The following is an 11,107-nucleotide window of genomic DNA, read 5'->3' as shown; positions in this document are numbered from 1 at the left end:
ATGATATGATTTCAAAAAAAATCTATCAACATTGAAAAAATGGACGATGTACCTTTCAAAAATCATCATTTGCAATTGTTTAAACGGGTGACCATTTTTAATGCATGCAATGAGCATTTTATAAACATGTCTAATACTTGCTTTTACATACATGTCATACTTGTTTTGAAATATGCGATGAGCAAAATGGCCCTTTTGTAGAATGATAAGTCCAATTATTAAATACACGTTGAATGTAATTCTAAGTATGACATGAGCACTCACGATGAATATTTGTTACAAACATTGTGACTACTTTTCTAAACATGATGGCCATTTTGAAACTACATAATGAACAATTTTCAAAACATGACCAATAATTTTGGCAAAGGCAATGCATTTTTTCTTAAATACATGATTAACAAATAAGGACCATAATAAAAAAATCAACAAAAAGGAAACAATAAGTAGAACAATGAAGTAAAAAATAGAAGAAAGAAGAAAGAAAATTGATGTTGTACTTAAAATAAAACAACTTAAGGGAATTGTAAATATTTATATAAGTACAATTTTGTTCAATGTATTTTACAAAATATTCATGTAACTAAACAGAAATAAAGTAAAATGAAAGAAAGGGAAAACGACAAAAATAAAATGGAAAATAAATAAACCAATAAAAAAGCAGATGAATGACTAAAAGTGGACTGAAAACCAAACGAAAAAAATGTGGCAATTGTTCCTGATTGTGTAGCTACAAGGTCGGTCCGCGTTCATCGCCCTGTGGGCGAGGTGAATGTATCCGGTGCACCCATCCTTGTGGTGCTACATGTTCATCAGATGCCATGGCATATTTCAAATTGTTTAAAAACATTTGAAAAACAATCTTGCACATTGGCACGACATAAATATATGTTGTCATAAAATTTCATATGAAAATTCGAAAGATTGCTCGAGATGCAAAAATGACAATTTTGACATCAATATGGTAATGGGCCTAATATAAAGCCCAATTTATGTTATTTACTATTGAGTGTGAATTTTGTCATTTTTGTTTTACGAGCTATGTTTCACATTTCGATTTGATTTATTTTTTTGACAACATAAATTGATGTTGTGTCAGTGTGATAAATGTTTGTCCTAATTTTCAAAAAAATTAAAACATGCTATGGGAGTTCGGTGCACCGGATATTCTCCGTCTGGGCGAGGGCTAACTAACAGTCCACGGTAGGCTATAAATAGCATTTCATGTTCTTCTTCCCCCCTGATCCCTCCAATTACTTATCGTGGAGCCCCTGATTTTTACTTGCGTGTTTTCCCGTCACACATTAAGTTTCATTCGTAAGAACGTTTCCCTGCATGTAGTAGACTCACTCATTTTTGCTCATGGACGATTGAAGTCCGAAACACCACATCCTATTGACTTATCTCGAAAAGGAAAAAACACCTCCTATCAGATTTGACTAGCTACGCTGGTGTTCTCGCGCAACAGCTCATTTGCTATACTAGCTCCACTATATTATTACTATTTTGCGGGTAGCTTCATTCTAAATTAGATGAAGTTTCTACAAAGCCTGTAGGCTAACTTACATATCTTTCGACCACTAATTAATATAGATTGCTAATGGACTATCTAGATAAGTTTGAACAATAGGACAGATATGTTCAAGTTGTGTACTGAAATTTGGAATTGCGTTTGTATATTAGTGCTTATCAAGGTTAAATGGCAGACAAGCGCATCTGGTGTAGTGGTATCATAGTACCCTCCCACGGTACTGACCAGGGTTCGATTCCCTGGATGCGCAACTTTTTTTCGCTGGTGTGTGTTTTTCCCAACTGATCCCGAATTTGCCTAAGCAGCTTTGGTTGAAAAATTCTTTTTTTTTTTGAGGGGTTGAAAGATTCTAACTGATGAATGTTTGTGTTCTGGATGTGACAAGCCTGATAAGATTACAGAATTCCACTTGATGATAAAATTACAGCGACGATAACTTCACAGTCGAAACACTTGTGCAGCTTGGACATCTAGGTACACGCGGTGCGCTGACGTACATCAGCACTCGCCATATTGCCTGGCAGATCGATCCGCTTCACCATTTCCAGAAGACGTTGGATCCGCACTTGAACTTCTCCTTCCCCTCGCACTCGATCTCGAGGTCGTCGGTGATGAACGGGACTTTCTGCAGCCACGCAAGAAGACATGATCGTCAGCCAGCCAGAGCTCAGAGTTCATCCGGTCATGGAGAATAATTAATTAAACAGGAGAGCTACCTTCTGCTTGGCGAGGTCCTGGCAGCCGGTGAAGTTGTAGGGGAACTTGCAGCTGCCGAACTGGACGGTGTAGGCGCGCGCGAAGTTGGCGCCGCTCGTCGCCGCCCTCTTCTTGTCGTTCAGCTCCTGATCACACGCAGAAACCACCAAAAAAAGATCGTCAAACTCCATTGAGAAATGAGCAACAAACTGACCGACGGTGACAGGGAAGGAAGGAAACAGAACGGACCTTGTTGAGCTTGCTCTTCTCGAGGTACTCGTCGAAGACGCTTGCCCTGGCCGACCCGGCGGTGGCGGCCGTGACGGCGAAGACGGCCGCCAGGCCGAGAAGCGCCGACCGCCGGTCCTTGGCCGGGGCGACCTGCACGCGCTTTGCCGCCGCCGGCGACGCGGACTGTGGCACCGCCGCGGCGGGCTTGAGGCCGACCACACTGGTGTTCACGCCGGCCATGATCCTCTCGAGGTTTCTTGATGAATTTGGTGGCGTGTGTGTGAGAGTTCGGTTGGTCTCAGGGAGAGGAGGGTGTGGTGATGGTTTTGTTTTTGATCGCGGAGGACGTTGTGGAGGGAAAACGGCGCTGCGGTGGGCGTGTGGATAGGGTGAGGCTTGCTTCCATTCCATTGGCTGGCCTTGGCGCCACGGTGGCTCCCATTATCCTCATGGGATGGGGCCCATGCGACACGTGGCAGGATCTCCTTGGCCTTGGCCTTGACCTGACTGCATCACTAGATTTTTAACCCTGGGAGCTCTCGCGAAACAGCTCATTTGCTATTTGTACATACTACTAGCTCTATTCAAAATTACATGTGACGTTTCTAAAGGCATGTAGTGAAACCTTTCATATCTCCGACCACTAATTAGAATCTTTTAGATAAAGATGAACCATATAGCCCCCGCAAAAAAAAAAGATGAACCATATAGGACAGTTTTTTTTTTCTATTTTTTCCATGGAACCACAGTTGTGCACTGGATTTTCGAGTACTCAAGTGTATTAAGCTTAATCAAGGGTGGTAGCACAACCAAGTGCATCTGGTGTAGTGGTATCATAGTACCCTCCCACGGTACTGACCAGGGTTCGATTCCCTGGATGCGCAATTTTTCTCCTCCAACATATATTTTTTTGTTCGTTCTTATTGAAGAACAAAAGTTAATCTCCTTTTGCAAACCTGACCTTGGAATTCTAATTGTATGTTTCATATCACTGAAGATCAAATTTGCTGACAATGTATCCACTCATCTGTTTTGTTTGTAATCATATATTTTTGTTTGTTCATCCTTCTTAAAAGTTAATCTAACCAAACTTTGGAATTTTAATTGCTTGTTTTATCAGTGAAGATCAAATCTCCTGGCAATGTATCCAATCATCTGTTTTGTCCTGGCAATGGCGAGCCATATCACCCCATAAAAAGTAAACCAAAAATGATTCATGAGCAGGTTAGCTTGCTGGTAAGTAATTTGTCGATCAAACATGAAAAAAAAAATAGGGCTCCAAGAGGAAATGTATCATTATCTTTAGTTCACAGTTCACACGATACAAATGCAGTAGCTTACTGATAAGCTACAGCGTGACAAAATTTATAGCCATCAGAAGTTCACAACTACCTCAAAATAAAACTACTCTACTACGACACTCGATAGATCAGGCATCCGCTTTTCCTTGCCCCGTATGAAAACTACAGAATACAGAATGGTCAACGAACTGCACACTGATTGCAAGCACAGATGATCGGTGATCACAACCATGGAGGGAACACATCTTTCAGCACCGGCCACACATCACCTGCAAGCACAAATGCTGTAAATCAGAACCATATGGAGCAAACCAAGTGTGTCATACAAATGACGTGCTCAGGACATGAAACAAATATCTAGACTGCAGGACTAAGCGAAGGTGGTGTTGATTGTCACAGGATGGTCTCATCTAACAATCAAATGGCATGGACAAAGCAAAAAGCAGGTATGCAGTTTATTTTCAGCTCGAGTACCAATACTACTGCAACAGCAGAAGCAGGACTCCAATCTAACAGCAACCGCATGCCACAGTTACAGGGAAATGATAAACCAATCTTAGTCAAGTATAAATCAGAATTAAACCTGTAACACAATCTTAGTCCAGTATACTAAGCGTTTTAAGTTCATGATGGAAAAGCGCCACTTTTCTGTCCAAACAGCACATAGCTCATGTTTTGCTTTATGTTTTTACCAGTCACGACAACAAATAATCAGGGCAGTTATTGTTTAAGGGCATTCTAACTTCTGACAACATTATGTACATCTGAAGGCTCACTAATCTCATGTGAAAACATCTACTTCTGGAGTAGTTTGCACAGCACTATTACAGAGAGCCCCAAGAAACAAAAGAGTGTGTGCACCAGAGGTGGGAACAAAAGCATTCCTGTCCTGATTTCATAGTCCAGGTAAACTGAAGATCGCAGTGGCTATTTATGTTGTTCTATTAGACTATGTGATGCGACCTACTTCTACAATTAACCAATTCATCTATGTACAAATCAGTTCTATGGTTTATTAGCACACATAACCAGGACCTGTCTGACAACTGATAACCCAATGGAACAATTCAATACCACGAACTGCTTTGCTTGATTCATTCCACACAATTCAGTAAGTAATGTGAACCAAAAATACCCAATAGTGCATTCACGTGTGAGGAAAAAGACCAATTATCACCAAAAATTCGGAATCGCCTCATCTCATACTCAATTAATCATCCAGTACATTCATATGTCATGCAGGAACTCTCGAACAAGATAGTAGTAAGACATTGGGTCCCTAAATTCACGCATATGGTCCACTCAGTAAACACAAGAACAACCAAGTCTCGACCCTCACCTCACATGAGCTCCTCCTCCTTGCGGAGGTACTCGCCGGCGTCGGACTGGTGGAGCACCACCACGGCGTTGGTGTCGGCCTTCCTGCAGTCCTGCGCGCCCCTGGCGGCGACCCCAAACCCGAGCGGCACGTCGGCCATGGACATGACGACAACACCATCGCCTGACTTGGTGTTCTCGGTGATGCGCGCGAGCGCGGACTTGGGCACGGAGTTGCCGAAGAGGAACGAGCGCTCCGTGTCGGGCTTGAGCCAGATGCGGCGGCGCGCGTGGGCGGCGAGGAGGTCGAGCGCGTGGACGGTGAGGTGGAAGGCGCCGCCGTGGGTGAACTTGCCGATGGGCGTGCCGACCCCGGCGAGGCGCGTGCGGGAGACGGCGGTGGCGCGGCGGACGAGCGACTCGGAGGCGTAGAAGACGCGGTTCTTGTGGAGGCGGAGGCAGTAGCGGCCGGGCTCCGGGTCGGGGCCCTCCACGGAGGGCCGCTCCAGGAGGTGCTTCAGGTTGGGGCCGGTGAACTTGAAGAGCTTCTCGAAGACCATCGTGGTCTCCTTCTCGTCGAGCGGCCGCATGGCGGAGGCGGCGGCGGGGTTTGGGGGGCGGAGGGTTGAGGGGGAGCGGCGGTGAAGGTTGGGGACGGACGGCGGCTAGGGTTTAGTCGGGTGCTTCCTCCCCCTTGGTTTTATCGGGACTGCGGGCCTTTAGGTTGTCGGCCGTTGGATCGGTTAAATCCTACGGCTGATAGCATGCCTCACAATTGCTTCGCATGCCAATGGTTTTGCGTATACCCGCTCCATTTGACCATTTTCCATGATTTTTTAACCCAATCGCTGGTCGAAATATGTGTATATGTGGTTCCCAACACCATGCTCATACATATACCATATGACTACTAGATATAGAACATACGCATACATATACATATGACTACTAGAGATTCAAGCCGGGACATCTCACCATGGGATTTAATTTAGCAAGAAACATACAATTTCTAATACTTGGGGGTATAACCATTTAATTATCAATGTTTGACGGAGGAGATGAATCCCTATATAAAATGAACACGTAGAATCCACCATTTTGCACGTGTCGATGACACGTTATGTTGCTGCTCTTGAGTTCCGCACCATCATTAAAAAAAGGTATCATACGATTGCTTAGAGTATAGTCAGCGTCTGCTACTTCTTGAGTTTGCGTTGGTTTTTCTTTTGAAGAGAAAAGGGTGATGCAGCAAAGTAGAGTAAGTATTTTCCTCAGTTTGGGAACCAAGGTATCAATACAATAGAAGACAACGCACAAGTCATCGAATACCTGCACAAACAATCAACAAACTTGCACCCAACGCGATAAAAGGGTTGTCAATCCCTTCACGGTTACTTGCAAAAGTGAGATCTGATAGAGATAGATAAACGTTAAGTAAATATTTTTGGTTTTTTTGTTTATAGATCGAAAAGTAAAAGATTGCAAATAGTAAATCAGAAACTAGTATGATGGAAAATAGAACTTATATGATGGAAAAGAGACCCAGGGGCCATAGGTTTCACTAGTGGCTTCTCTCAAGATAGCAAATAATATGGTGGGCAAACAAATTACTGCCGAACAATTGATAAAAGAGTGCATAATTATGGCGCTATATAAGGCAATAATCATGAACATAGTGATCACGTCCGTGTCAAGTAGACCGAAACAATTCTGCATCTACTACTATTACTCAACACATCAACCGACTCCTGCCTGCATCTACAGTATTAAGTTCATCAAGAACAGAGTAACGCATTAAGTAAGATGACATGACGTAGAGGAATTAACTCAAGCAATATAATGAAAACTGAAAGTGCGTTACGTCGACTAGAGGGGGGTGAATAGGCGATTTTTATGAATTCTTCACTGAGGAATTTCAGGGTGAGGAAATTCCTAAGTGAAGAACTACTTGCAGCGGAATAAGTACTCAGGTATAAGCATGACAGAGCAACAACATAGTCATCATGATGAAATGAAAGACAAACACTGAGTACAGAAAGCGTAAACACATGATAGGCAGGATGAAGACAAACAGACTGAAGAAATAGGATTGAGGAATTGAAGAAATTCTTCAGTCAAAGTATTCAAACAGTAATGATCAGGTACATCAACACATAACTGAGGAAATTAAAGGGTTGAGGAAATAGAACCAGTTGGCTTGGTGAAGACAATGATTTGGTAGACCAGTTCCAACTGCTGTGACAGTTGTACATCTGGTTGGAGCGGCTGAGTATTTAAACTCGAGGACACACAGTCCCGAACACCCAGTCCTGAACACACAGTCCAGGACACCTAGTCCTCACCATATTCTCCTTGAGCTAAGATCACACAGACCTCGCCCAACAGTAGTGGTAAGTCTTCACAGGTGACTTCCAAACCTTCACAGACTTGGTCACTCGGCAATCCACAATTCCTCTTGGATGGTCAAACCATGACGCCTAACCGTCTGGAGGATACACAGTCGTCAAAGGTAACAAGCGTCGGTTCCACACAAGAACAATCTCTTCAGTGATGCTCAATCACTTTGGGGTTTGTAGGTTTGGGTTTGGGATTTGGGTTTTCCTCACTTGATGATTTTCGCTCAAAGTCCTCGAAGGAATGGGATGCTCTCAAATGACAAGTGTCAGTTTCTCTCGGAGCAGCCAACCAACTAGTGATTGTAGGGGGCGGCTATTTATAGCCTAGGGAGCAGCCCTACATGATAAGACATAAATGCCCTTGTCTGATATGACCGTTAGGTGATAGGATATTTTGGACAGCTGGCGTGTAGCACATCAACGGTCGGATTTGAAGTTCGAATTCCTCAGGGCTATCATGTTCCTCACTATGTAGGCAATTCGCACTGGTGAATTCCTAACTCCTCAGTCAGAACAAATTCCTTAGAGACCAGAAGATCTTCGTCTCTGTCAATGAAGAAATTGACTGAACTGATATGAGATTTCTAATGGCTTCACTCGAAGGATTGGGTAGCTGTAGGATTTTGAGATGTGCATCACATGGAAATCTGTTTCCTTAATATTACCTCGACCCCCTTTAACAGTACGGTGTTTCCTATGACTCAAGAAGAATAAAATGAAACTACGAAAACAAAAGTCTTCACGCTTAAGATTCCTTGCATGAATATCGAAGTCTTCAAGGTCACACCAATTTCTTCACTTTCAAAGTCTTCAGGAGAACCAAAGTCTTCAGCCGAAGACATTCATTTTTAGGGGTCAACTTTCACTGTAAATATCAAACTCCTCATTGACTTATAGAGCCTGTGTACACTCACAAACATATTAGTCTCTTAACCTATAAGTCTTCAATACACCAAAATCACTAAGGGGCACTAGATGCACTTACAATCTCCCCCTTTTTGGTGATTGATGACAATATAGGTTAGGTTTTCAACGGGGATAAACATATGAATTGAAAGTGCTCAATATTTGAGAAATTTGATTGCAAGATATAGAAGAACTCCCCCTAAAGATGTGCATAGTGAGGAATTTGCTTTTGAAGCAATGCACATTTGAAGAGTAGAATCATGGAGAGCTCCCCCTATATCTTGTAATTCATACACGCATTTAACATATGAAATGAAGAACTTGAAATGCATGATGAAATATGGTGACTGATGTGATTCAACATGCGTGCATAACATTAATGAGGAAATAGCATGCAGAAAAACAGAGCAAGAGTATCAGGTCACCATCGGACTTAAGTTTACAACTCAATCAACAAAAGCTTCAGAAGAGCGAGAGTTGCAACTTAACAAAAAAACACCCATATATAGAGACCCGCTTGAAGACTAACTCAAATTTCTCCCCCTTTGTCATCAAATGACCAAAAGGGACGAAAAATGAGGACTAACGCCCCTGAAGAATTTCTTCACGAAGTCGATGGAGGAGCGTCAGCGTTGTTGGGGTCGTTTATTGGAGTAGGGCCTACCACAATGTTGTCCAGATCTTCATTTTCATCAGTGTCGTGGGATGAGGAATATGAACTGGGCACCAATGGAGGAACAACAACTTTCTTGAATTTCTTTGGTGGGGGCTTAGCCCAGCCGAAGTCCTGCTTGAAGCCCATCTGCTTGAGATCCTCATCACCGTAGAGGTGAGACAATATAGCCCAGGTGTGATCAAACACTTCATTAAGGTAGTAATGGTTCTTCTTCACTGAATTATATGTGGCAGTCATGTTGTGAAGAATTGAACCATACTGACGTTTGACCCATTTGCGATTGCGATCCACCTTTTGATAAAGACTGAGGAGAAGCTCACGATCAGTCATCACCCTTGGAGCTGTGGCCTGAGGACTTTCTTGGATGCATTAGCGGCAGAATCATGAGTGGCAGAATCATCATTGGTGGAGTATGAAGCAGCTTTGCGAAACGGTCCATCCAATGGTCGAATGCCCTCATCTATAACAGCAATGGCCTTGCCCTTTTCATCAGCGGAGGAAAATGTCCGTTTGAGGACTTCAATGGGGGGCAAGTAGCTGCCATGGTTGAGTGTATCAGCTTTGTAGTTGAGTGAAGACCTTGATCTGAGGAATCTCATAATCCAGGGAGCGTGAGGCTTCATCTCAAATGGTGACATTGCAACGTTCGCCAAAGTCCTCATGAAGAAATCATGATAGTTCACGGGAATACCGTGCATGATATTGAAAAGCAGATTCTTCATGATGCCAACGACTTCTTCATCATTCGAGCCGTGGCCTTTGATTGGACTCAATGTCTTCGTCAGAATGCAATAGACTGTCCTTGGCACATATTGCAATTCCTTCACGAAGAATTTGGTCCTTAAGGCTTGTCCAGGCTTCAATGGCTTCATCAGCACTTGCATGAAATGATCTGACAGCTCAGTTTTAGAGTAGATCAAACGCGCATCTTCTAGGGAAGGACTGATAGGCATGGCACGAAGCAATTCAGTTGCTGGTGCCTTATAGTGAGTGTTCTCTGTCATCCAGTCCAACACCCAAGAGTTCACATCTTCAGCATTTCCTATGATGTGCAGCGTTGCATAAAATTGAAGAATGAGTTCTTCATTCCAATCACAGATATATGTGCATAAATTTAGCAGACCAACATCATGAATGGTAGCAAGGACTGGCGCAAAGCAAGGCAGTGATTCCATATCAACATGAGGAATATGAGCATGATCGAAGACTTTGTCCTTGTCGAACAGCACTGAAGAATGGAAGTTGGCTTGGCTAGCTGTCTAGAAATGCTTCTTTCGCATACGAGCAGAGTCATAGGGATTGTATTCAGTGAAGAACACATGCTCGTTGAAGAAGGCATCAGCCTTGAACTTCGGAGTTTTGGAGAATGGATTCTTGGGCTGAGGCTGAGGAGTGTCAGTAATCTGAAGAATAACCTCTGGTATGTCAATTTCTGGAGCCGCAGGCTGAGGAATATCTTCTGCTTCAGTAGTAGCCTGGGCCTCCATTTCTTCAGCATTTTCATCAGCACTAGTGGCTGGAATCTCTTCAGGAATGGAAGGGGTGGCATGAATTTCTTCAGAGCCCATTTGAACTTCAGTTGGAGCTGGGGACTGAGGAATTTATTGGATTGGTGTGAAAAGAGGATTGTTGGGGTGTTGTCTATCCCAAAAATCATCATGCATCACTGGAGTGGTGCAACCAATGTCCACATCCTCATCCACTTCCATTTCTTCAACGCCGACCTCTTTAGCTGTGAACTGAGGCGTTGGCGATGATACCTGAGGAGTTGAAGTGAAAGCCTCAACTTCAATTTCCTCATCCATCTGCTCTGTGGAAGCAGCAGAGGGATCTTCTTCAGTAGATTCTTCAGGAATATGATAGTCTTCACCATAAGGAACTAGTTCCTTTGATGGTATGCTTGTAAGGGGAACATCATCAATGGGATTGTCCATTGAACTTGTCAAAATCTTCGCCTTCTTGGGGGATGAAGATTCTGTCGCAGCTGATGCTTTCCTCCTTTTCAAAGCAGCACGCTCCGCAGCTTTGGTTTTCTTCACTTCCGGAGCAGAAG

General features: G+C 43.4%; 2 protein-coding genes and 2 non-coding genes across 4 annotated transcripts; 2 read left to right on the top strand and 2 right to left on the bottom strand.

Moving 5' to 3' along the window:
• Window positions 1–1,710: 1,710 nt before the first annotated feature.
• TRNAG-CCC lies at window positions 1,711–1,781 on the top strand. The gene has a single exon. It is a non-coding gene; the product is annotated as a tRNA-Gly (tRNA).
• A 100-nt stretch (window positions 1,782–1,881) lies between these two features.
• LOC119362495 (photosystem I reaction center subunit N, chloroplastic-like) lies at window positions 1,882–2,767 on the bottom strand. The gene is made up of 3 exons (XM_037627719.1): window positions 2,477–2,767; window positions 2,248–2,373; window positions 1,882–2,156 (listed from the first exon to the last, which is right to left on the bottom strand). The coding sequence occupies exons 1-3, from the start codon at window positions 2,696–2,698 to the stop codon at window positions 2,067–2,069; spliced, it is 438 nt and encodes a 145-aa protein (XP_037483616.1). The 5' UTR covers window positions 2,699–2,767; the 3' UTR covers window positions 1,882–2,066.
• A 504-nt stretch (window positions 2,768–3,271) lies between these two features.
• TRNAG-CCC lies at window positions 3,272–3,342 on the top strand. Its single transcript has one exon. It is a non-coding gene; the product is annotated as a tRNA-Gly (tRNA).
• A 387-nt stretch (window positions 3,343–3,729) lies between these two features.
• LOC119362494 (60S ribosome subunit biogenesis protein NIP7 homolog) lies at window positions 3,730–5,750 on the bottom strand. The gene is made up of 2 exons (XM_037627718.1): window positions 5,099–5,750; window positions 3,730–4,028 (listed from the first exon to the last, which is right to left on the bottom strand). The coding sequence occupies exon 1, from the start codon at window positions 5,664–5,666 to the stop codon at window positions 5,100–5,102; it is 567 nt and encodes a 188-aa protein (XP_037483615.1). The 5' UTR covers window positions 5,667–5,750; the 3' UTR covers window positions 3,730–4,028; window position 5,099.
• Window positions 5,751–11,107: the final 5,357 nt, after the last annotated feature.

Source organism: Triticum dicoccoides, chromosome 2B, assembly GCF_002162155.2.
Source record: "Triticum dicoccoides isolate Atlit2015 ecotype Zavitan chromosome 2B, WEW_v2.0, whole genome shotgun sequence".
In the NCBI taxonomy this organism is placed as follows: Eukaryota; Viridiplantae; Streptophyta; class Magnoliopsida; order Poales; family Poaceae; genus Triticum; species Triticum dicoccoides.
The sequence above is the reverse complement of the archived record's forward strand: the minus strand, read 5'-3'. Positions and strand labels throughout refer to the sequence as shown.